Below are 27,356 nucleotides of genomic sequence, written 5' to 3'. Positions count from 1 at the left end.
CATATGGCCCAGTACCTCACTAGGGTCAAGCTTCCTGCCATCCATGACCTCTATATTAGGCGGTGTCAGAGGAAGGCCCTAAAAATTGCCAAGACTCCAGCCACCCTGGTCATAGACTGTTTTCTCTGCTACCGCACGGCAAGTCTTGGTCCAAAAGGCTTCTTATGAGCGTCCACCCCAAGCCATAAGACTGGTCAACAGCTAATCAAATGGCTACCCAGACTATTTGCGTTGACCCTCCCCCCCATTTTTGTTTTGTTATGCTGCTGCTACTCTCTCTTATCTATGCTTAGTCACTTTACCCCGACCTACATGTACATATTACCTCAATTACCTGGACTAACCTGTACCCTCGGACATTGACTCGGTACCGGTACCCCCTGTATACAGCCTCGTTATTGTTATTTTATTGTTGCTCTTATTTTTTTGACTTTCGTTTATTTGGTAAACATTTTCTTAACTCTTATTTTTCTTAACTGCATTGTTGGTTAAGGGCTGGCAAGTAAGCATTTCACGGTAAGGTATTTGGTATTCTGTTGTATTTGGCGGATGTGACAAAGTTTGGATTTGAATAATCACACCCAGACACTAGTGCAAATTTACTAGAACAGAACACACCTGGTAATTTACCACCTCATTTTCTCTCTCTATCTCCCTGTTGCTTTCATTTCTTTCGCTATCACTCTTTCTATCTCTCTCATATTCATCGCTCCCTTCCTTTCCCTCTTTTGTCTCTTTTCTCTTATTGCTCTCTCTCTCTGTCTCTCTCTTATCTTTCTCTCTCCCTCTCTCTCATCCTCCCTTGTCACTCCCTAGAGGAAGCATTCTCCACCAAACACCGGAGTCTGGAGATGGAGAGGGAGTCGTTAACAGAGCAGCAGAAAGAATGCACTGCCAAAAGGTAAGTGTCAATCTGTAATTAAAGTATATATTTTTACACGCACACGCTCCAGTTCGTTCACCGTGCCATCTTTACCCTTAGCAGGCATCTGCTAGAAATTACCCAAGCCCCACAGAATGGCGTGTTCTAATATGCTGTCAATGGTTCTAAATGCTGGGAGATTACAAACTGCTTACAAAGACGGGATGTTGGCTCGGCACTGCCTATTTGTGTTATTAGCCTGAGCGAGAGTAAGCAGATTGCGTCAAAGACCAGTCTGATGTGTTTGCCTTTGCCTGCAGGGTTGCACACAGTGTGTCGACCCTGTATATACACAGTTTGGTTGTCTGGCTACCTGGCGGTGATGGGACCAGAACAGGAGTAAAAGCACAATGCTACAGTATAAACACTAGCTGGCTGGGCAGGATGAAAAGATACCCACCAATGCATCATGTAAACAAGGAAATTGACTTTGATTCATGCATCTGCCTAACATCTACACCTGGAAAAATGTGTATGTAAAGTTCAGTAGGTGGAAAAAAGTGTTTGTTAGAGAGAGTTGCTGAGTTCATGTAATAAGCATGTTCCTGGAAGTGTGTCTGTCTGGTGATTTGGGTTTAAATGGGGGATTGGAGGGTCTTGCATATGGACCAGAACAGTTAATTCTGCAGTACTGAGATGGGAGGTTTCTAGGAAGGATCTGGATCTTCTGAGTCGGCAGGCAGGCAGGGACGCACGGAGGCACAGCAGGCAGGCAGGGACGCACGGAGGCACGGCAGGCAGGCAGGGACGCACGGAGGCACGGCAGGCAGGCAGGGACGCACGGAGGCACGGCAGGCAGGCAGGCAGGGACGCACGGAGGCACGGCAGGCAGGCAGGCAGGCAGGGACGCACGGAGGCACGGCAGGCAGGCAGGCAGGCAGGGACGCACGGAGGCACGGCAGGCAGGCAGGCAGGCAGGGACGCACGGAGGCACGGCAGGCAGGCAGGCAGGGACGCACGGAGGCACGGCAGGCAGGCAGGCAGGGACGCACGGAGGCACGGCAGGCACGGCAGGCAGGCAGGGACGCACGGAGGCACGGCAGGCAGGCAGGGACGCACGGCAGGCCTGGCAGGCAGGGACGCACGGCAGGCAGGCAGGGACGCACGGCAGGCAGGCAGGGACGCACGGAGGCACGGCAGGCAGGGACGCACGGAGGCACGGCAGGCAGGCAGGCAGGCAGGCAGGGACGCAGGCAGGCAGGCAGGGACGCACGGAGGCACGGCAGGCAGGCAGGCAGGGACGCACGGAGGCACGGAGGCACGGCAGGCAGGCAGGGACGCACGGAGGCACGGCAGGCAGGCAGGGACGCACGGAGGCACGGCAGGCAGGCTGGGAGGCACGGCAGGGAGGCACGGCAGGCAGGCAGGGAGGCACGGCAGGCAGGCAGGGAGGCACGGCAGGGAGGCACGGCAGGCAGGCAGGCAGGGAGGCACGGCAGACAGGCAGGGAGGCACGGCAGGCAGGCAGGGAGGCACGGCAGGCAGGCAGGCAGGGAGGCACGGCAGGCAGGCAGGCAGGGAGGCACGGCAGGCAGGCAGGCAGGGAGGCACGGCAGGCAGGCAGGCAGGGAGGCACGGCAGGCAGGCAGGGAGGCAGGGAGGGACGGCAGGCAGGGAGGCACGGCAGGCAGGCAGGCAGGGAGGCACGGCAGGCAGGCAGGGAGGCAGGGAGGCACGGCAGGCAGGGAGGCAGGCAGGGAGGCAGGCAGGCACGGCAGGCAGGCAGGCAGGGAGGCAGGCAGGCACGGAGGCACGGCAGGCAGGCAGGCACGGCAGGCAGGCAGGCAGGCAGGGACGCACGGCAGGCAGGCAGGGAGGCACGGAGGCAGGCAGGCAGGCAGGGAGGCACGGAGGGACAGCAGGCATGCAGGGACGCACGGCAGGCAGGCACGGCAGGCAGGGAGGCACGGCAGGCAGGCATAGCAGGATGGGGGGAGGAGTACATGTGAAAGATGAGGAACACAGAGGAAAGGCCATTTCACATCCAATGATCATTTTCTCCCCAACACCTTTTCATGTGTCTGAAATGATGGCCCATTACCCCAAAACTGTACTCACCCAGTGCTGGGACATGCAGTACTGTACAGACTCACACTTAGACAGTACTGTGCATGCACATTCTCTCTCTCACTCACACACTTCTGACTTCTCAGACTGCTCTGAAGTCAGACTCCAGTAGCTGTCAAGTGGTGGACATGAGAAAACAAACATGATTCCAGATGTTTCATCTTTCTCACCTAGGCAAGTCAGGTTTGTGAGTTACCCTCCCTGCCAAATCTGGTAATGTGGAGGTGGGGAAGGGGGTAGTTTGGCAGTTATGATAATTTGAGTTGCTCTTACAATTACTGTGGAAATGATTCAGAGCGGAGCCATTAGGTCTCTCTCATCCAGGCCTGGGCCAAGACAAACACAACCCTGCTATTCTCCTCTTCAACCTCAGGCTCCCATCAACGCACCGCCACCCCTCATTACTAACGATCACCATAGCTACCCTCCATCCATCCCTCACCCCACCTCCCTATCCCCCTACATACACCCCTTATTCCCTTTCTCTACAGCTGAGATGTCAGGTCTCGCCTCACATCTCTCCCCATCCCCACTTTGGTTCTTTTCCCTCACCTATTATATGTATATATTAATGTACCGTACCTTCCCTCTGCCTTTCTCCTCTTCCTCACCTCATCTATCTATTCCACCCATTTTCCTTTCCTCCTTTCTATCCTCCTGCCTCTCTTTGTCTCTGTCTATTTGACCCAGTCTCTTGTCCTCTCCATCCCCAGTCCTCCCTCTGTTCTCTTCCTCCTCTGTTATTGTCCTTTTTGTGTCGGTCGGGGCAGTGAGTCATGAAGTGGTTGTGTGTGTGACTGTCTCTGTGTCTGTCTCCCCAGGGAGCTGTTCCTCAAGTCCAATGCTCAGCTCACCTTCCGCTGCCGTCAGCTCCTTTCTGAGCTGTCCTACATCTACCCCATCGACGTGGTCACCACGGCCGTGAGTAACCTCCTCCTGAGTAACGCACGCACGGTTACATTTTCAGTCTGAAAATGTTCTGTGACAGAGCTGAATGGCTTAAATAGTCAGTGGTCATTACAATTTCTAAGGAGAGTGCCCTCTTTGCTCTCTGAGCTTTTCCCTTCCCCTCACGCTACATTTTCGCTCTTGCTCTGAATATGGTATTTTTGGTTCAAGGATTCTCATCCTCATAAAACTCTTGTTTAATTTTCCTACAGGCTAATCAGTCCGATTATGTCATCTGTGGAGTGAAGCTGCCCAACTCAGAGGATTTCCAAGGTAACCTATCTATTTCACCAGAAAATGGAGGGGTTTGGAGTGACACAGAGACATGCATAACACTGGGCTCATTTGTTTCCTTTTATTGAAGGTTCAAACTTCTGACCCTGTAGTAGGGACACTACGTTTTGTGACCCAAATGGCACTCTATTCCCTATAGTGCACTACAACAGTACAATATCTGCTCTAAGGTTCAATGACAAGTGTTTCAGAAGTAGCAGCTGGTGGAGGAAACTGTGTGACTTTAGTGGCTGAGGCAGCTGTGTGTCTATGGGCTAAATCAGTGGTCAAGATCACTTTCTGAGTCAAAATGCAAGCCATCTAATGCTCAGATTTTTGGTGAACATGATCTGAGCCATCTGATTGGCCATCGGTAGGCCTATAGCTGCACTTCATTTTATGGCTGTGCTTTGTACCATATTTTACTATATACCGGTATTGATGCACGGACCTGTTTTTGGTTTTTAATTGACCTTCTATAACGGTATTTGAATGTTTGGTTTGTTAAATGTGATACACGCGGCGTAATATCTATTTATAGTTTAGTCCACTACTTGAGTCCTCTCTTTCTCCATGGCGTTTTCCACACGTACCTAGCCCTGCCCCCTGTCACTCAAGGAGCGCATTTGTTCTTCCTCGACCACGAGACACTTGCGTTCAGTCTGCATGGGCAACGCAGCACATGCAACAATGTTGATGGCAATGATGCTGTTTTCACTTTGCTATAAATCCACTAGTGTTCTATAATTACACTATTAGTTTGTGTTTCTTACATCTGAAAACCGCATGTTTGTCTTTTCTTAGGAAGTTGGGCCTAAATTGTGTTAGATGCTAATGCTAATTGCTAGCTAGATAGCTAGCTAATGTACTGAGTTAGCTCAAACATAAGCTATACAGCCTGATAATACTAGTGCTGGTGTAGACCTAAATCAGCATGTTGTTTGTGAAACAGTATCTTCTAAATCAGAGAGGAATAGGTGAAGTATGAATATGTTAGCTACATAAAGTAGCTAAGAGAGAACATTTAATGCAGCCAAAGATTGTGTCTCATAGGAAACACTTGCTCTTACTCTGTCACAATAACTCCTCCCTGGCATTTTATTTGTTGTCATTTCAAACAACACTGTATTTTAAGTGCCCACTATTATATTCTAACTCTAGAATTAGAATAATCATTCTATTTCCATGATTCCAACAGTTCACCCAAGTGTATTGCTCTAAATTGCAAGTCAAATCACAATTGGAACATCTGTTAAAAAATAAGGTCTAGATTTTTTTTGTCCGTATCGTGCAGCCCTACGTGGCAGAGTGGAAATTATCTCAAATGAGTACAGGAAATGCAGAAATTGATGAAAATGCTCAAAATTGTTTTTGGTTGAAGTTTAATTAAACAGTATAAAACAATCAGAATGTAGAAAGACCCATTGAAATCACTTAGAATATATTTGTTGCCACCCTAGTGTCATGCACTACTCATAAAGCAAATTTACAACTTTTATTATTCAATAACATAATATACAGTCAAATACCTTGCAAAATGTGTAAAATCCTGTGATATGATATTTTGCCATTATCGCCCAGCCCTACTTGATTTGCTCTCGGGCCTGCTGGGAGAGTATCTTGGCAGCGGAGTTTGTACCTTCAGACATATGAAATATTTCAAAAGGGGAACAATTCACCTATCCGGCGTGCAGGGCAGCTAAATCGGGTGTACCTGTGCCAACAGCGCGAGACAAATAAAAAATAAATAGGAAAGCAAGGCTTTATCGTTGGGTTTTTTACAGAAATATTTGGCGATCGACAAGGAATGGCTTGGAGATCGCGATCGACCGGTTGGTGACCACTGGGCTAGATTAAATACCCTGATAGAAAGTCCAGGTACTAACACCGGAAAGGTTTCAACATACTCCTTGGAATCAACCTTTAGTCAATGGAAGCTGGTCCATGGCCAACAAAGTGCTCCCCATCATCCAAGAATGTGGAAATTGCTTCCTGTCTATTTGACCTCTGGAGTCTGTGATTTCTGCTGCCAAGATACTCTATAAGGACCAGAAAGTGAATGGGGTTTTCTCATTTGGGGAAAAAGTCTGTCCTCTCTCCTCTGATACCCAGAAACCGATAAATTCTTGAAGGGTGTCAGTTAGTTAGTAGGCAAACGGAAGAAGCTCCCCTTCTCGAACGCCTCCCTTTGGCGCAGAAGGACAAGTTTATCCTACCGTGGAAGTGTTTTGAAATCTTCCTTTGTATCAGAGGAGAAAAACATGCTCACGTTTAAAAACAATATGCTACTTATTGTCTTAGTTATAAAATGTCTTGCACAACTTACTCAATATTTTTTTGTCACTTTACACATTTATTTTGGGATCTACCCCTGTAAATGTAATTTGCCTAATGACACGCGAGTGGAGAAGGACCGTCTCATTTCAAACAAGCACATTTAAATCCTCTTTCACTCTCCTCGATGAACTTTTATCTTTTTCAAAAGGAGGTGAGAGGATGAAGGAGAGAGGACGCAGTAGCAAATCTATTTGATAAAAGGCGAAGGAGTGAGTGGTGAGACCCATGTGTAACTGGGAGGTAGTGTGTAGGGATGAGACTCAGAAATGGACTTCTTCCTGTTTCAGTCACAGTTTCTCTCTTTACACACCCCTCTGCTGGACTGTTAGTTCATATCTCAATTTCTTATTTATACAGCATAGTGTTATCTGCAAAATATGTCGGAAGTCTGCCTCATTTACTGTGGACAGCAGATGAGGATTGTGTGTGTGCACGTCTTTACACGGCAGAGGTCTGGATGATGATGATGATGATGATGATGATTCAAGAGTGGCTTACATTTCCTCCATGTCGCACCTATGTGTGTTGTGGAAAATCAGATTTGCTCTCCCTGCTCATCCTTGGATGCAGCAGCCTCCCCCCTCCCCCCTAGCCTCGTCCGAACCATCGTGATCTCGCGAGCTTACATTCTGTAGTGAAAGAGAATGTAAGCTCGCGAGATCAGGATGGTTCATACGAGGCGATCTACCCCCACTCCAACCGCAAAACCCGGTGTGAGCATGCACCCCCTCCATCCCCGTCCTGACGTGACGGCTCGTCGTTTGTGTCTGCAGCGTTGAGTGGCTTCCCATCCCCTGTGGAGGTGTGCGGCTGCTTCATGCTTCGGGGGTGGTGGAAATCTAGTGAGTAAACCACGTAGCATGTGGTGTGAGAGTGTACTAGGAGACTGAGAGGGCTACAAGAGGCGTCCTAACACACTCCCAACCCCCCTCCAACCTGTCTTGTCCTCCCTTCCCTCTCATGTGGATGTGGAGCATGTGGTGTGGCTGTGTTGTAGAACAGAGAGTGATGGACAGAGGCCTATAGGAGGTGAGAAAGAGGGACTGCCTGGCCACACATCCTGTCTAACCACCTTAACCATAACAGCTATACAGCACCCCACTTCCCTGACCCTACCTCATCATGGAGGCCTGACCTTTGACACTCTGATTTCTGTGTGGCCCTCCCTGGGAGGAGGTCCTGCCCAGTGTTAAGCCGACCATGTCCAGAACTGTGTGGTTGTTGGGGGACATACAGGGGACGGCTGTGGTAGATTAGTGACCCACCGGGGTCAGGGCTGCACAGCCTAATCCAAACATCCCTGCCTGTGGAGACTGAGGGTAGAAGGGTGATGCTGAAAGAGACAGGGGACAGGAAATGGGAGAGTGGAGATGGGATAGGCTGGATAAGGTGAAGGTAGAGAATAGAGGGTGTTGGTTAGAGGAGACAGGGGAGAGGCTGGAGGAGATATGAGAGGGGAGAGGAGGTGACTAAGTCTGACCTGTCATCTGAGGCGACCTAGCTGTGGTTCTTCATTTACCCCAGTATATGTCAGTCAAACTTATGTTTCCTTTATCTGACATTCATGTTGGATAGAACTAGTTTTATGGGGAAATATGTGAAAATATTGGCAGTCTAAAAGATAGTCAGCTCCATGGCCTCGGCGCTGGTGTCAGAGGTGCTGCAGACTCAATAATGATATAATAAGGGTCTTGTAGATATGCACCAACACACCATATTTAAGCTCCACTAGTCTGAGATTCACGAAGGCAGCAGTCTGTTATTCCAAACATTTAAGACAAAAGCACTATGATTTGGGAATTTGGAAAGCATCAGCTTTTCGCCTGGAGTGATGTCCTGCTGCTCTGCTGTTGTGAACTTGAAACAACTTAATGTGGTGTCAAAGAAAGCAGCTGCAGGTGGCGGCCCTGTTTCTAGTCACAAATGTTGATGAAACATCAAATTTTCCCCTAAAATATAATTGACCATCGAGGGGCTAGTTTTATGTGACGTTTTTGCTTTTCATGTACATTTCTGAAGTATATGAGGTATTTTGAAGTAAATTAGGTACAGTATTCTACAGCAGTTGAAGTTTTCATGTGTGTTGCGTCACCAAAAACACACTTTGTCATTTTCAAAACACTTTGCCCACATAAATGACTGCTTTTTATCCGTGTGATTACTTACCAAAGTGTTTTCCAGTTTGTGATGCCTTTATTTTTTGTTTGCATTCTGAGGATAGAAACTGAAATTATTTTAGCCCTTCATGATTTGATCTTTCATTTCAATATGATTTAATTTATATGAAACGTATATCAAATGCGTTAGTATGCAGTCACAGCGTTCCTGACCTCTTGCTTTGAAGTGAAGCTTTGAAGTGAAGCTTTGAAGAAAAGATGAAACACTGAGACTGATGATTGTTGCCATTTTGACCAGCTTCAGTTTCTAGTCTTAGCATTATAGTGTGTTGGAGTAATAAACCATTAAAACACAGCCATTGAAGTGATTAACAGGCATGGTGGTTCAAATCAGATCCAATTAAACAGTTTTTCATTCAAACCCTCTGCTACCATTTCACAGTAAACCTTTCAAACAGAAATTGAATGACCTCGGGTTTGTTTTTTTCCTACAGTGAAGGATGATGGGAGCGTGGCGGTTGCCCTGGGTTTCACGGCCCACCTGGTGCTGATGATCAGCTGCTTCTTGCAGATCCCTCTTAGGTATCCTGTCATCCACAAGGGTTCCCGCTCCTCCATCAAGGACACCATCACAGACAAGCTCAGCGAGAAGGAGAGAGAGTAAGCAACCTACAACAGCCTTCAATATTTTGTTATTTATGTTGAACATTTGAATTATTGAGTATTCAAAGTGCATTTTCCATTCATTAACAGTTCCACACATATGCTGTTACACATTTCTTTCATTATATAGTTGACAAATGACAAACTAGGAGTATGGAGGGAACTGATCCTGGTCATAAGAAAGTGCCAACGGCAGAAAGGGGCTAAATGTGGACAGTAGCTAATCCTACTGTAGCCAGTTCATGGATTCCTAGTACCCAACAATTTTGCGGTTGAGTAGAGATCAACTCTAAACGACTGGAGAGCTCATTGTGATCCTGGTCATAACAAGTACTGTAGGAGCTAAATGAGGACAGCATGTACTCTCCTCTCCATATGTATTTGGAGAGTGAACGTAAATATTTATATTTGAGATAGAATGTTTCATATTAGGCAACAGTACAGAATGCCAGCTCTTATTTTAGGGTATTTTCATACATATCTGTTTTACCATTTAGAAATGATAGCACTTTATGTATCTAGTCCCCCCATTTGGACAAATTCACTTATACTGTATTAAAGTAGTCAAAAGTTTAGTACCTAATTTACTACATGCTAACCTCCCCTGTTATTGGTAATGGTGAGAGGTTAGCCTGTTGTTGAAATCTCTAACCTTCTCATTCAATATTATTCATGATTCATTTGTGATTGTTCTTAATCATGGCATTATCATGATTCATTTTGAAGTGTTCATAAACATCTTATCTACTCACTTAGAAATAAAATGACTCCAGTCATCATTCACCATTCAGTTACTATTGGGCAAAACATAACACAACCAAAACAAACTACAAATGCATCCAACAAGTTTGTAGAGTCACAAGCTTGATGTAATCATTCCGTGCAAGTAGTAAACTTTTGACTACTTTGGACAGCTAAGCCTTATGTTATGCAGCATGTCAAACGGTGTCAGGTTCACTCACTGTTTCGAACGTTCCTTTGTCATTTCATATAAAAACCCAGACAGTAGACATTACTATTTTTCATAATGATGAAGCACATTGTTGAAGATTCCTGTTTTGCTCACCATGGCCTGTACCTTTATCTTTGTACCCTAGGGGGCTACGCTAGGCGCTGTTCTACCCACACTGTATTTAGACAGATTTACCTGAATGGAGAGAGGTATTTAAGATGTACGGATATGTTGGATAATATTGTTGCCATGGACACAAGGAAAGAATAACATTCTTGGGGCCTTGCCTCTGGGCTGTACCAGCCTCCTTGTTTAAATCCTGTTTAAATTGTACCGGGCACCACAATTACAGTAAGGACACTGTATTGAAATTATTATTTGCATCTGTTTGGATCCGGTAACTATGCATCAAGCTTCCAACAAAACTCCTGTTGTGATAATTACATGTTTGGGAATGCGCACATATGCTGTCAGGTATGCAACTGTACATTCCTGTACATTCCTGTACATTCTGTGCACAGCCAGGCAAGACCCCCCTCGACCAGGGAAAAAAAATTATGGGCATCAGAATTAATAATACATCGGATGAAAAAAAAAAAAAAAGAAAATAACAAGATGCTTTGAAAATAGGTATTATCAGACACTGTACTGTTGGGCGTAGTATACATGTGGGCACATTTGATCCCTTTGGTGCTAGATTGATTAATTATAATGTAAGTAAAGTGCCAACCGCCAAGAAATGAAAACGCAACACAGTCTGTATTGCATCTTGCCACGCTACATACAGTCATAGCCTGTCATCTTCGGTTCTGCACAGCTTGCTCAAATTAAACTGTTATTCTTTGCTTGTAGCAGATGGAGATCACCAGTATTCGGTAGAAATACAATATTATATGGTGTGTCGTGTTCCCCTTACGAGGCTGTTTAGGTATATGGGCTTATTTTACCCCCCTCTTGTCTACACCAACACAGGCCTACTGTAAGAGGAGCAGCTGTGAGTCCCATGTCAGTGGGACAGGAAGAGAGTGGCAATGTGTTTTCTGCTCTGCGCTGTTTAGGTGGTTGAGGGGGTAGCAGGCAGACTGTTCTTTGAAAAGCTAATGTGTACAGCCTCATTTTGCCCAATTAATTAACTCATAGTAACTAACAGGTCCGTAGACATTCAGCAAGCCCCTTGGACCTCAATAAGTCCCCCAGTGACCCCTAACCAATGCCTCATCTAACTATTTTGACTGTTCTGGGCTTGAACTGAATAACCATGTAAGGATGAGATGTTCCCAGTGTGTTTATCTCTGTTTTTCTCTCATACTCTCTCACATACACGTATGGATGCTGCTCATCATTGTTTTAGTCAGACATAGGGGAAGGCATGTAAATAAATACATGCATTCCTTCACACACACATCCATATGTCATATATTCAAACCCTTAAACGAAAACATGCACATGGTGAGAGTGTGAGACGTTATCAGAGACAACTACAGCCAGGGGTTCTCCACCACCCGTCACTCCAACCAGCTACACTTCCAGCGCCAGCCACCTCATGGAAACCGACTCCTCCCTCCCTCCCGGACATGCTAAACACCTTCTTTGCCCGCTTTGAAGAAAACAACCGAGCCGCCGACGTGGACCCCCGTTGCTCACCAAGTTTGCTGTGCTCTCATTCTCCGGGGCCGATGTGAGTAAAACATTTAAGCGTGTTAACCCTTGCAAGGCTGCCGGCCCAGACTGCATCCCAAGCCGCATCCTCAGAGTATGTGCAGACCAGCTGGCTGGTGTGTTTGCAGACATATTCAATCTCTCCATATCCCAGTCTGTTGTCTCCACTTGCTTCAAGATGTCCAACATTGTTCCTGTACCGAAGAAAGTGAAGGGACTAAATTACTATCGCCCCGTAGCACTCACTTCTGTCCTCATAAAGTGCTTTGAGAGGCTAGTTAAGGACCATATCACCTCCACCTTACCCAACAACCACCTTATAACCACTACAATTCACATATTGCCCCAACAGATCCACGGACGACGCCACGCCATTGCACTGCACACTGCCCTATCCCACCTGGACAAGATGAATACCTATATGAGAATGCTGTTCTTCGACTACAGCTCAGTCTTCAACACCATAGTTCCCCTCCAAGCTCATCATTATACGTCATTATACATCAATCCAAGATGGCATAGCAGTGCAGACATGTTTGTCGTTGTCCCATGTAAATCTAGTCTTTTTTTGTATATATTTCAATCTCTTTTTCCATTTTTAAATTAAATATACCTTCCGGCAATCCGTCTCACCCAATGTGATACGGATCTGCTATTTTTAGACCTAGTTAGAACCTCCATCAGATGCTAACCAGCTAATTAACTTGTAGCTATTTAGCCACTGCGAGCGGCTTTTACCTCTAGCTCGTACACCAGCCGCTTTTTCCCCGGATAATACGCACCAGCCTGCACAACGCCAGTCTGCACAGCGCGATATCAACCCTGAGCATATCAGGACTGCTTTTCTCCCCCCTTACTCCAGATTACTCCATTACTGGACCATTATTCCAGATCCTCGCAGCTAGCTAGCTTCTTCCGAGTGACCCAGCCCCGACGCTAGCCTTTGAACCAGGCCCATCTCTCGGCCTACTCAGCGGACCCTACGATCACTTGGCTACACAGTTGATGCCTCCCGGGCTCTTCACTAACACCACTAGAAGCCACTACATCGCCGGATTCCTACCGTAAGCTCTGGACCTTTGCATCGGATCATCGCAACTAGCTAGCTGCTACTGAGTGGCCATAGTGGCTAATGCCCTTGTCCCGAAGCTAGCACCAGTTAGCCTTGAGCCAGGCACATCTCCCGGCTAGCAAGCGATATTACTCCAGCTACATTACCGCTTTTGCCAATTTGGCCTGGACCCTTTGTCGACACGGAGCCCCGCAGATCCGTCACGACTGGTCTGCCAACGTAATTCCATCCGATGTGCCCTCAACCGGCCTTTGTTGGACGTAGATGAAGACGCTTCTGCTTGCCCCGGCCTGCTAACTCTATGAACGCCGTGTCTCCCGCTTGCTAGCGTGTAACGACTTCCCTGTTTCATCTATTGCTGTTCACTGTACCCTATGATCACCTGGCTACAAAGCTGATGCCTGCTGTACTGTTCATTAATCACGGTACTCCATTTGGTTTGTTTTGTTTATCTGTCGGCCCCAGCATCGAACTCAGGCCCTGTGTGTAGTTAACTGACCCTCTCTGCCCATTCATTGCCATTTCACCCGTTGTTGTTATCTTAGCTGATTAGCTGTTGCTGTCTTACCCGTTGCCTTATTTAGCTCTCCCAATCAACACCTGTGATCGCTTTATGTCTCGCTCTGTCAATATGCCTTGTATACTGTTGTTTAGGGTAGTTATTGTTATATTTTACTGAGGAGCCCCTAGCCCCACTCAACATGCCTCAGATACCTCCTTTGTCCCACTTCCCACACATGGGGTGGCCTCACCTAGCATAACTAGTACCTCCAGAGATGCAACCTCTTATCGTCACTCAATGCCTAGGTTTACCTCCACTGTACCCGCACCCCACCGTACCCTTGTCTGTACATTATGCCCTGAATCTATTCTACCACGCCCAGAGATCTGCTCCTTTATTCTCTGTCCCCAACGCGCTAGACAACCAGTTTTGATAGTCTTTAGCCATAACCTCATCCTACTCCTCTGTTCCTCGGGTGATGTAGAGGTTAACCCAGGCCCTGTGTGTCCCCAGGCACTCTCATTTGTTGGCTTCTGTAACCGTGAAGCCTTGGTTTCATGCATGTTAACATCAGAAGCCTCCTCCCTAAGTTTGTTTTACTCACTGCTTTAGCACACTCCGCCAACCCTGATGTCCTTGCCATGTCCGAATCCTGGCTTAGGAAGGCCACCAAAAATTCTGATATTTCCATCCTCAACTACAACATTTTCCATAAAGATGGAACTGCCAAAGGGGGAGGAGTTAGCCTGCAGAGTTCTGTCATACTTTCCAGGTCTATGCCCAAACAGTTCGAGCTCTAATTTTAAAAATGAATCTCTCCAGAAATAATTATCTCACTGTTGCCGCCTGTTATATACCACCCTCAGCTCCCAGCTGTGCCCTGGACACCATATGTGAATTGATTGCCCCCCATCTATCTTCAGAGTTTGTTCTGTTCGGTGACCTGAACTGGGATATGCTTAACACCCCGGCCGTCCTACAATCTAAGCTAGATGCCCTCAATCTCACACAAATCATCAAGGAACACACCAGGTACAACCCTAAATCCGTAAACATGGGCACCCTCATAGATATTATCCTCACCAACTTCCCCTCCAAATACACCTCTGCTGTTTTCAATCAGGATCTCAGCGATCACTGCCTCATTGCGTGCATCCGTTATGGGTCCGCGGTCAAATGACCACCCCTCATCACTGTCAGACGCTCCCTAAAACACTTCTGCAAGCAGGCGTTTCTAATCGACCTGGCCCGGGTATCCTGGAAGGATATTGACCTCATCACGTCAGTTGAGGATGCCTGGTTGTTCTTTAAAAGTAATTTCCTCACCATCTTAAATAAGCATGCCCCTTTCAAAAAATATAGAACTAAGAACAGATATAGCCCTTGGTTCACTCCAGACCTGACTGCCCTTGACCAGCACAAAAACATTCTGTGGCGTACTGCACTAGCATCGAATAGTCCCCGGGATATGCAACTTTTCAGGGAAGTCAGGTACCAATACACACAGTCAGTTAGGAAAGCAAAAGTTAGCTTTTTCAAACAGAAATGTGCATCCTGTAGCTCTAACTCCAAAAAGTTCTGGGACACTGTAAAGTCCATGGAGAATAAGAGCACCACCTCCCAGCTGCCCACTGCACTGAGGCTAGGAAACACTGTCACCACCGATAAATCCACGATAATCGAGATTTTTAATAAGCATTTCTCTACGGCTGGCCATGCTTTCCTCCTGGCTACCCCAACCCTGGCCAACAGCTCCGCACACCCCCACAGCTACTTGCCCAAGCCTCCCCAGCTTCTCCTTCACCCAAATCCAGATAGCAGATGTTCTGAAAGAGCTGCAAAACCTGGACCTGTACAAATCAGCTGGGCTAGACAATCTGGACCCTGTCTTTCTAAAATTATCCGCCGCCATTGTTGCAACCCCTATTACTAGTTTGTTCAGGGTCTTCCCTGTGGCTCAGTTGGTAGAGCATGGTGTTTGCAACGCCAGCATGGTGTGTGCAACGCCAAGGTTGTGGGTTTGATTCCCACGGGGGGCCAGTACAAAAAAAGATATAATAATAAATATATAAATAAATGCATGAAATGTAATGTATGTATTCACTACTGTAAGTCGCTCTGGATAAGAGCGTCTGCTAAATTACTAAAATGTAAATGTTCAACCTCTCTTTTGTATCGTCCAAGATTCCTAAAGATTGCAAAGCTGCCGCGGTCATCCCCCTCTTCAAAGGGGAGTATTCTTATCGGCAGACTCGACAGCCTTGGTTTCTCAAATGACTACCTCGCCTGGTTCACCAACTACTTCTCAGACAGAGTTCAGTGTGTCAAATCGGAGGGCCTGTTGTCCGGACCTGTGGCAGTCTCTATGGGGGTGCCACAGGGTTCAATTCTCGGGCCGAGTCTTTTCTCTGTATATATCAACGATGTCGCTCTTGCTGCGTGTGATTCCCTGATCCACCTCTACGCAGACGACACCATTCTGTATACATTTTGCCCTTCTTTGGACACTGTGTTAACAAACCTCCAAACGAGCTTCAATGCCATGCAACACTCCTTCCGTGGCATCCAACTGCTCTTAAACTCTAGTAAAACTAAATGCATGCTCTTCAACCGATTGCTGCCCGCACCCGACTAGCATCACTACTCTGGACGGTTCTGACTTAGAATATGTGGACAACTACAAATACCTAGGTGTCTGGCTAGACTGCAAACTCTCCTTCCAGACCCATATTAAGCATTTCCAATCCATAATTAAATCTAGAATCGGCTTCCTATTTCGCAACAAAGCCTCCTTCGCTCACGCTGCCAAACATACCCTTGTAAAACTGACTATCCTACTGATCCTCAACTTTGGTGATGTCATTTAAAAAATAGCCTCCAACACTCTACTCAGCAAACTGGATGCAGTCTATCAAAGTGCCATCCGTTTTGTAACCAAAGCCTCATATACCACCCACCACTGCGAGCTGTATGCGCTCATCGGCTGGCCCTCGCTACATATTCGTCGCCAGACTCACTGGCTCCAGGTCATCTAGTAGTCTTTGCTAGGTAAAGCTCCGTCTTATCTCAGCTCACTGGTCACCATAACAACCACCCGTAGCACGTGCTCCAGCAGGTATATCTCACTGGTCATCCCCAAAGCGAACACCCCCTTTGGCCGCCTTTCCTTCCAGTTTTCTGCTGCCAATGACTGGAACAAATTGCAAAAATCGCAGAAGTTGGGGACTTATCTCCCTCACTAACTTTAAGCATCAGCTATCTGAGCAGCTTACCGATCGCTACTGCTGTACATAGCCCATGTGTAAATAGCCCACTACCTACCTCAACCCCATATTGTTTTTATTTACTTTTTTGCTCTTTTGCACACCAGTATTTCTACTTGCACATCATCATCTGCACATCTATTTCTTCAGTGTTAATTTGTTAAATTGTAATTACTTCGCTACTATGGCATATTTATTGCCCTACCTCCTTTCTCCATTTGCACACACTGTGTATAGATTTTTCTAGTGTGTTATTGACTGTACTTTAAAGAAATCCTATTTGTAACTATGTGTTGTTTTTTGTCGCACTGCTTTGCTTTATCTTGGCCAGGTCGCATTTGTAAATGAGAACTTGTTCTCATCTGGCCTACCTGGTTAAATAAAGGTTAAATAAATAAAAAATCATTAAGCTCAGGCCCTGAATCTGAACCTCTCGCTCTGCAACTGGGTCCTGGACTTCCTGACGGGCTGACCCCAAGTGGTGAAGTTAGGCAACAACCCATCCCCCGCTCTGATTCTCAACAAGGGGGCCCCACAAGGGTGCGTGCTCAGCCCCCTCCTGTGTTTCCTGTTCATCCATGACTGCGTGGCCATGCACCTCTCCAGCTCAGTCATTCAAGTTTGCTGATGACACAACAGTGGTAGCCCTGATTACCAACAATGATGAGACAGCTTATAGGGAGGAGATGAGAGGCCTGGCGGAGTGGTGCGAGGAAACTAACCTTTCCCTCAACGTCAACAAAACGAAGGAGCTGATCGTGGACTACAGGAGACCATAGAGAGAGCACGTCCACATCGACAGGGTCAAAAGCTTCAAGTTCCTCGGCGTGCACATCACTGATGACCTGAAATGTTCCCTTCATACAGATGTGATGTATGAAGGCTTCAGGAAGCTGAATAAACTACTCTTGGCCCCTAAGACCCTTTTGAACTTCTACAGATGCACCATTGAGAGCATCCTGTCGGGCTGTTTCACCGCCTGGTACGGCAATTGCACCGTCCGCAACCGCAGGGCTCTCCAGAGGGTGGTGCCTTCAGTCCAACGCATTATCGGGGTCACACAGCCTGTTCTCCAGGACATCTACAGCACCCGGTGTCACAGGAAGGCCAAGAAGATCATCAAAGACCTCAGCCACCGAGCCACGTCCTGTTCGCCCCGTTACCAGGCGGAGACCGTACAGGTGCATCAAAGCTGGGACCAAGAGACTGAGAAACAGCTTCTATCCCCAGGCCATCAGACTGTTAAACAGTCACCACTAGCTGGCCTCCGCCCACTACCCTGCCCTGGACCTTAGTCACTGTTAGTAGCCGGCTACCACCCGGTACTCTACCCTGCACTTTAGAGACTGTACTTTGTACAAAGTCATTTAACACTAGTCACTTTAATAATGTTTACACTGGTTTACCCACTTTATATGTATATACTGTATTCTAGTAATGGTTCATCTTATAAAACTTCTGCTGTACAAACCTTTTCTAGTCAACTACTGTCCATACTGTATACACCATTATATTACATGACCAAAAGTATGTGGACACCTGCTCGTGGAACATCTCATTCCAAAATCATGGGCATTAATATGGAGTTGGTTCGCCTGTTGCTGCTATAACAGCCTCCTCTCTTCTGGGAAGGCTTTCCACTAGATGTTGGAACATTGCTGTGGGGACTTGCTTCCATTCAGCCACAAGTCGGGCACTGATGTTGGGCGATTAGGCCTGGCTCGCAGTCAGCGTTCCAATTCATCCCAAAGGTGCTCAATTCATCCACCACTCACTATGCTTCTCTGGTCACCAGTTGGCACTTGTAATATGGGGTGGTGTGGGGCGTTCTTCTGTCTGTGTACTACTTTCTCTGAGTAGTGTGTTCCAGATGCCAGTGACGTCTTGGCAAAGCTTGGTCGCTGCTAGATGGAGCTGTGTCCCCACTGTGGAGCTGTTGTTTGACTGTGACTGATTCTGTGGAGGCCAAACATCTCTTGCATCGTACCCTGCCAGTCTAGTTAAAAATGTGAAAATTCCTCATGTTCATATTCCCAAGGAGCCAACTTACTTTTTTTTTTAACACCACCTACAGTCCATCATATAGTTGAGTAAGACAAAACTTTCCTATCCCTCGCGTGATAGGTTTTTGGCTTTTTTTGTGCTTGTTAATTGGAGCCTAACAACCATTTAGGTTCTCTTGACTGTGCCAGCCATATAGAAATGTTTGACCTGTAGAGCGAGGGCATTACTGTTATATTCCACTCCAGACCTGCCGTCTCAGATAATGACCGCCTTGGCTTTTATGTAGGTTGCCATTTAGCCACAGTAAGAGCAGGCAGACCGATGTACAGCTGAACTAGTGTTCCCTCTACACCTGGGTAGAGAAGTCTCATTCAGTGTAGAGTGAATGAATGGGGCCGCGTGGGGACTGGAGGGTGTATTTAGGGAAAAGGTGGTAAATGGCGACGACTCCACTTGGCTTGTTTGTTGGCAGTAATCCTAACTTCAACGCACCATTATTTGGAATCTCGGAAGCTTTCACCCATCTAAAATATTCTCAGAATGCAATGAGCTCTAATGATACGTTGCTCCCACCTTTTACAGACCAGCAGCAGAGAGAACCCAGCTCCATAGCTTCAGTGTGTCTGATTGAATAGGTGAGATGCAATCCAGATGTCACCGGTATGATTGAGACCAGAGCCTGGCTGTTAAAAACCCAAGCTCTGCTTCATACATATTTGTTACTAGGAATATTAAGGGGAAACCCATTTTGTTGCCTAATTTTCTTCATGAAATTGAAGGCTGAAGAAAATAACCGCCTAAGTAGGGATTGACACATCAATGCGTGGCTCTAGTGTAGTGTGGCTGGGGGAGGAAGTGCTCTATGTGACTGCCAGTGAATGGAGGGAAGGAGGCTAAGAGAGGGCCTTGGTTTGGCTGGACCTGCAAACTCAAAGGAAGGAGGTTATTGTTATGCGGCGTTCTGTTTCACATCCCTTAACATGGACCATGTGGGACCAGGGGAAGGCCCGTCAATCCCCCCCGCACCCCTTTCAGGGTCACATAGCAGCCACGAGGGAGGGGGTAGAATAGTTAGTTGCTTAATGACAGGACACAGACTAGAGTCAGGCACATACTTTCACTTCTCTTTTTATCGTACAGTAACATTTGAGGACAATGGGAAATACTGTAATGGTCAAATCAGTTGGATGTCCCGGGGGAAAGGGAAGGATTCTCTGGTGTGCCAGATGGGTCAGTTGTATAAGTGGTTGACTGGCCCTGCTACCCTGTAAAACCTCTCTGTAATCCAGAGAAGATGGGTTGAGAGTGGGCCAGTGAGACCAGGCTGCTCCCCAGGCAGCTCCAGGCTGCTTCCCCATCGTCAGTGGTCCAATGCCCTGATGCCTCAGGCATCCACCAGATCTCTCCTCTACTCTGCCATCACTCTGTCAATTTCTCAACTCTATTACTTAGGATCCATCCATTCCCTGCTGATTTGAGAAATTGCATTTATCACATGCGCCGAATACAACTGGTGTTGACTTAACTGTGAAATACATGCTTATGAACCTTTCCCAACGATGCGAAGTAAAAAAAAAAAAATAATACCTTAAATAGTTACTAACACGAGGAATAGAATACACAAGAGTGGAGCTACAGTTGAAGTGGGAAGTTTACATACACTTATGTTGGAGTCATTAAAACACATTTTTAAACCACTCTCCAAATTTCTTGTTAATAAACTATAGTTTTGGCAAGTCGGTTAGGACATCTACTTTGTGCATGACACAAGTAATTTTTCCAACAATTGTTTACAGACAAATTATTTCACTTATAATTCATAGTATCACAATTCCAGTGGGTCAGGAGTTTACATACACTAAGTTGACTGTGCCTTTAAACAGCTTGGGAAATTCCAGAAAACGTCATCATGGCTTTAGAAGCTTCTGATAGGCTAATTGACATCAATTGAGTCAATTGGAGGTGTACCTGTGGATGTATTTCAAGGCCTACCTTCAAACTTAGTGCCTCTTTGCTTGACATCATGGGAAAATCAAAAGAATTCAGCCAAGACCACAGAAAAAAATGGTAGACCTCCATGAGTCTGGTTCATCCTTGGGAGCAATTTCCAAAGGCCTGAAGGTACCAAGTTCATCTGTACAAACAATAGTATGCAAGTATAAACACCATGGGACCACGCAGCCGTCATACCGCTCAGGAAGGAGACACGTTCTGTCTCCTAGAGATTTACCTACTTTGGTGCAAAAAGTACAAATCAATCCCAGAACAACAGCAAAAGACCTTGTGAAGATGCTGGAGGAAACAGGTACAAAAGTATCTATATCCACAGTAATCGGGTCCTATATCGACATAACCTGAAAGGCCGCTCAGCAAGGAAGAAGCCACTGCTCCAAAACCGCCATAAAAAAGCCAGACTACGGTTTGCAACTGCACATGGGGACAAAGATCGTACTTTTTGGAGAAATGTCCTCTGGTCTGATGATTAAAAAAATAGAACCGTTTGGCCATAATGACCATCGTTATGTTTGGAGGAAAAAGGGGGAGGCTTGCAAGCTGAAGAATACCATCCCAACCGTGAAGCACGGGGGTGGCAGCATCATGTTGTGGGGGTGCTTTGCTGCAAGAGGGACTGGTGCACTTCACAAAATAGATGGCATCATGGGGCAGGAAAATTATGTGGATATATTGAAGCAACATCTCAAGACTGGCAAAATGGCTTAAAGAACAAAGTCAAGGTTTTGGAGTGGCCATCACAAAGCCCTGACCTCAATCCTATAGAAAATCTGTGGGCAGAACTGATAAAGTGTGTACGAGCAAGGAGGCTGACAAACCTGACTCAGTTACACCAGCTCTGTCAGGAGGAATGGGCCAAAATTCACCCAACTTATTGTGGGAAGCTTGTGGAAGGCTACCTGAATCGTTTGACCTACATTAAACAATTTAAAGGCAGTGCTACGAAATGCTAATTGAGTGTATGTTAACTTCTGACCCACTGGGAAAGCGATGAAAGAAATAAAAGCTGAAATAAATCATTCTCACTGCTATTATTCTGACATTTCACCTTCTTAAAATAAAGTGGTTATCCTAACTGACCTAAGACAGGGAATTTTTACAAGGATTAAATGTCAGGATTTGTGAAAAACTGAGTGTAAATGTATTTGGCTAAGGTGTATGTAAACCTCCGACTTCAACTGTATATACAGGGAGTACCAGTAAAGATCAATGTGTAGAGGTACGAGGTATTTCAGGTAGATACTGTATGTGAAGGCAGGGTAAAGTGACTAGGCATCCGGATAGATGATAATAAGAGTAAAATGAAGAACAGTGTAGCAGCAGAAGTGTGTGTGTGTGTGTCTGTGTGTGTGTGTATATGTATGTATATTTAGTGTATTTGTATGTGTGAGGGTATGTATGTTTAGTGTATTTGTATGTGTGTGGGTATGTATATTTAGTGTATTTGTATGTGTGTGGGTATGTATATTTAGTGTATTTGTATGTGTGTGGGTATGTATATTTAGTGTATTTGTATGTGTGAGGGTTTTGTGTGGGAGTGACAGTATAGTGAGTGTGAGTAGGGTCAGTGCACGACAGAGTTAGTGCAGATAGTTTGGGTACCATTAATTGACTATTTAAGCAGTCTCTCGGAGCCTGTCGGTCTGACGTTAATAATAAATTAAAAATTAAATAAGACGTTAAATAATAAGCATCTGCCTTTAGTGCTGAATGATTAGTGCTTTTTGTGGTCGGTTCGGTTTCAGTTTGATTAAAAATAATAATCACGGATTTCGATTAATAAAAAATAAAAAAACATGAAATGCTCTATGCATTTTGTGGGTTGAATTATGTAACACAGAATAAAACAATTCATAAAAGTCCCATGATGGTAGTGACTGTCCATTACTGCTCATCACTTATTAACCATCATTTATTCACATAAAATATTTCAGTAGTTGTGTATATTACGTTTGTTTTATTTTATGACAATTATTTAATTCCAAGTTATCATCTTGTCTCTATGGAGCTGCTGTCTGACAAAATCACTATTTTAGTAGTAAATAATGCATCATTTTATGACTGCTGAAACAACTATCAATCACTTAGATCATGTATTTTCAGGTAGAGATGGCTCGGGAAGCAACAGCTGCTCTCTATATCACCTCAAGACCGCGTATTCTTCTGTCTCTTCTGTAGCAGGTGTAAAACACAGACCGGACAAGTAGATGTGCAATGGATTATGGTCATTGTAGTTAATTAACACATTTTATATGCTAAACTATGAAGAATATTGGCCTGTTGGAAACTACAACTCCCTACTGCATCGCTACACTAAACTACACTGTTTAGGCTGGATCGGATTTATCTCTAGAGGAACTGTGCAATGTGTGCATTGAGCTCACAGAAAAAAAAACAGAACAAAATGGAAGTCAAATAATGTAACCGACATCAATTCGTTTTTTAAAAAGCGGAAAATAACCGAAATGTTGGTTAATCGCTCAGCACTATCTGCCTTAAAAGGATTTTGAAGTTATAGCTATGATTGTTCACTGAATGGAATGGTTCAGCTGGCTCAGTTCATCTGCATATGATATTTTATACAGCTTTTTCATGGTTGGGTAACCGTTGGCCTGACGAGTGTTGTCTTACTGCCAATGGCGGCATGGTCTCTCTCTCCATCTCTCTCTCCTCTCTCGCATTAAGACCTTGTGGTAGCAGTCAGCCATATGGCCTGCCACAAGATTGGGAACACAAATTCTAAATACCTGTTCTCTGTCCGTTTCACTTCAGGTCAGCGTGTACTTAATGGACCGTTTTAAAAGGCTGCACATGGGAGGAAGTTTAGATTCCCCATGATAAATAAAGAGGCGCTCCTTGGGAGGGAGAGGGAGCAGCTAGCTAGCCCCATAGAGAGCTGGCCAGATCCTGTCCTCTGGGTCCAGCTCTCTGGATCTAATTAAAACAATGAGAGGGGATGAAAGCAGAGGGAGAGTGGAAGAAGAAAAAACCCCACCGACAGGCTGCTGCATCGTCTAAAAAAGGCTCTGTCTGATGATGAAAACAGCCGAAACGACCGAGCGGGCAACCGGATGGCACATCACTCAGGAGACACTTTTACAGCAGTGCTTTCGCTCCAAGATGCCGTTACCCCAGTTGTAAGCGGAGCAGTGCGGCAGTCATTAAAATAGCATTCACTGACAGATGCTCAATGTAATCATTTCTCCAATATTGGAAAGTACAACTCCCTGTGATTTATATAGTAACCGGTGCCATTATCCGTGAAAGTTGCAAGGTGGCAGGTGTTTTTTAAAAAGCAGGCCTCACATGATTTATGGTTCTGGTGTGTTTGAAATCGCACATTAAAGACATTCTAGGGAACTTCTGGGGATTTTTTGCAAGCCACGGATAGCTAAGTGTAAGTAATGGTTACGGGTGGCTAACTCCCAACTCCACTATGTGAACCAGAGCTGTTGTTTTGTACATTTGGCATATTAATTAGTTATATGTAAACAGGCTCTCGGTGGGACAGATGTGCTGTGGCGGAAGGATCACAGGCTGTGTGTACATTACAGCAGGCCACTGAGTCACTGGGGATAGTTCAACGTTGTTCAGGGCCAGATTAAGTCTGAATTATCCGACCACCCACCTGCAGCACAGCTATAATATCACCCTTTACAACCCTACAGCACTTAGGCTTGTACAATGTAATGTCCCTAGGGGGAAAGAAACAAGTGCCCTATTACGCACACTGTATGTGCAAGGTGCACTCATTGACCTGCTGTTCTGTAAAAGTCTCATTTTTTCTCTTAAAAGGTCAGTCTATTCTGAAGATGACCATGTTAGGTCAGGGGTCAAGGTTTAAAATGACTCTAAACTCTCATCTTGGTCCAATCATCGACTTCATCACCACATAGCCATACTAACAAAATCTCCAGCCAGCCAGTGTAGCTTACCAAGTCCAACACAAAACCTGGTCTTTGGACTGCTTTTCCTCCATTTTCCTGGATCCCCCTCACAAAAAGCCAGCCTACAGTAAAATGTGAGCGTTGCCACTTAACTGTCACTCATAAAAGACCGTGCGCTGTGGTGCAATTGACCATGCTCCGTAGACACTGGTGGTCCTTCAGCTGGTCCTTCCTGTGTAGAGAGAACAATTACATAGACTCTTCTAATAAACAACCTACTGTACATCAACAGGAGGGAGCGAGGGAGGAAGTGACACCGAGAGACTGAAGGGAAGTGAAAGAGGGAGGAAGAGATACTGTACACACACACACACACATAAAAGAACGGAAGAGGCACAGGCTCTCCTGCTATCACATTTTATGATTGTCTGTGAGGGGGCCTGGACCTGCCTGCAGTAGAGGCCTGCCTGGCTGGCTGGCTGGCTGGCTGGCTGGCTGGGTTGATTAGCCGGAGGGCTGTGTAAATACTCTAACCCCATAAAGAGAAGGAGCTTTCTGTTAGAAGCTGCTTTTACGACGTACAGAATTCCCCACGCCTCTCTCCTTATTAATTACAGATCTTCTCTACCCGTCCATCTGCACGCCGACATCTCAGGCTCTACGGGCGTGTGAGATAGAGCAGGAAGGAGAGGGGTTTTACCTTTACTGTTCTCCACTGGCTGTTTATGTTTTAGGCTCCTTGACAGTCCAGGTTTATCTCATTAAGCAAAACATATATATATTTTTGTATTTTTTTTAGGTAGATGTCAAAGACAGTGTTGGTCATGGTGCCTGTCAGTGTCATATTTAGTTTGCCGTGTGCATAGAGATGGCGTTCAACAGAGCTGCCAGAGGGGATGTGGGAGAGGGTCGGGACATGGTAGTAATAGATCTGTTTTAATGAAGGATAGGAAACCTGTGGTGGGTGGGTGCATGCGTGCGCATACATTTGTGTATTCATGCATGTGTGTGCATGTCTATCTGTGTGTGTTTGTCTGACGAGAGAGGAATTATAATTGAACCAAGAAAGGGGAGGTGTGTGTGTGTGTGTGTGTGTGTGTGTGTGTGTGTGTGTGTGTGTGTGTGTGTGTGTGTGTGTGTGTGTGTGTGTGTGTGTGTGTGTGTGTGTGTGTGTTCTGGCCTGTGGATGGATGAAGGGCTGCTGTGGGCTGGAGAGCTGCTCCAAGGCTGATGGTGATCCACTTCATCCCACTTGTGTAACAGATCGTTTTATCACAGACGCCAAGACAAGACCGGCCCAGTGATTAAAAATCACTGCTTTCCACTCCAACTCCCCTCTTTTCTCTCTCTTTCTTCCCTTCCCTCACCTTCTTTCTCCATCCCTTGGCTCTTCTTTCTCTCTCTATTCTCCAAATCTGTCTCTTCTCTAACTTCTCTAACTGCTGTCTCTTCTCTAACTTCTCTAACTGCTGTCTCTTCTCTAACTGTTCTCTCTCTTCTCTAACTTCTCTAACTGCTCTCTCTCTTCTCTAACTTCTCTAACAGCTCTCTCTCTTCACTAACTGCTCGCTCTCTCTTCACTAACTGCTCGCTCTCTCTCTCTTCTCTAACAGCTCTCTCTCTTCTCTAACAGCTCTTGCTCTTCACTAACTGCTATCTCTACTTCCCTATATCCCCCCACTCTTTGGCACTTCTGACTTCCTCTTCCCCTCCCCCCTGCTGGTGTATTATAATATATTTGACTTTACTGGACTTATTGGAGGAATTCCTCTTGTTTGGTGAACCGGAGTCCCTTCAGCGTGATTTCAGACCCACTGGACAGCACTCATTAATCACCTCCCGTGATGGCAAACTGTGTGTGTGTGTTCATGTGTGCCTTTGCTTTTCTGTGTGTGTGCGCATGTCAGCCTCTCTGATGTCCTTCTCATCAGCAAACTAATGATATGTTGTCAGGAGAAAGTGATTGTTGGAATGCCTGCTATGAGAGTGTGTGTGTGTGTGTGTGTGTGTGTGTGTGTGTGTGTGTGTGTGTGTGTTCGGTGTTATTTCTCCCTCTGTTAGTTATTTCCTGGTCATGAGATATTACCACTGGCACGTAGCTTCCTCTGGGGGTTGACTAGTCAGAGTATGTAGGAGTAGAACAAGTGTCTCCGGCTGTGTGGCTACTGCAGTGTTTCCCTCCATCTGTCAAACCAACAGTGTCTAATATGTGGTGAACAGTTTGTATGTAATGCACCTCACAAGAAACTTAATTTATTGTGTGTATGGTTGGGCAGACGTTAAGGACTACACTTCAGTGTGTACTAAAGCGTTAAAGCGTTAGAGATAGCCTAGCTACGGCAGCTCTGTTAGATCAGTAGCCAGCTCCCTCACTTGCATGGCTACAGTCAGTGCCTCATGCACCTTGCCCTGTAACAGTGATGTACCAGTGGCGTGATAAGGAGGGCTTCCCGACTCTCGCCCTGCGCTCCTCGGCCCTGCGCTCCTCGGCCCTGATTCTCCGGCATCTGAGGGTCAGAGTTAGAGGGGAGAAGGCATGTCTCCTCTAACAAAGGATTAACAGTATAACATGCCCCACGGGGCACAGCCATGGCCCCTGACAGGAATGAGATATGGATGAGGAGGGGAGGGAAGAGGGCTGGATGTTCGCTCACACCTCCTGTCCAGACTGACTGCT

The 27,356-nt window shown here is 46.0% G+C and overlaps 1 protein-coding gene across 2 annotated transcripts in view; it reads left to right on the top strand.

Moving 5' to 3' along the window:
• Window positions 1–27,356, top strand: part of LOC106603537 (UV radiation resistance-associated gene protein) — a 145,130-nt gene that overhangs the window by 36,914 nt on the left and 80,860 nt on the right. For both annotated transcript variants that reach the window (XM_014197365.2, XM_045717107.1), the window contains exons 9-12: window positions 817–901; window positions 3,811–3,910; window positions 4,150–4,210; window positions 9,159–9,324. In XM_014197365.2, coding sequence (XP_014052840.2) covers window positions 817–901; window positions 3,811–3,910; window positions 4,150–4,210; window positions 9,159–9,324 — 412 coding nt within the window. The remainder of the gene's footprint in view (window positions 1–816; window positions 902–3,810; window positions 3,911–4,149; window positions 4,211–9,158; window positions 9,325–27,356) is intronic.

The sequence above is a fragment of the Salmo salar genome, chromosome ssa04, assembly GCF_905237065.1.
Source record: "Salmo salar chromosome ssa04, Ssal_v3.1, whole genome shotgun sequence".
Classification (NCBI taxonomy): Eukaryota; Metazoa; Chordata; class Actinopteri; order Salmoniformes; family Salmonidae; genus Salmo; species Salmo salar.
Note: the sequence above shows the minus strand (reverse complement) of the source record. Positions and strands in the feature narration are given on the sequence as shown.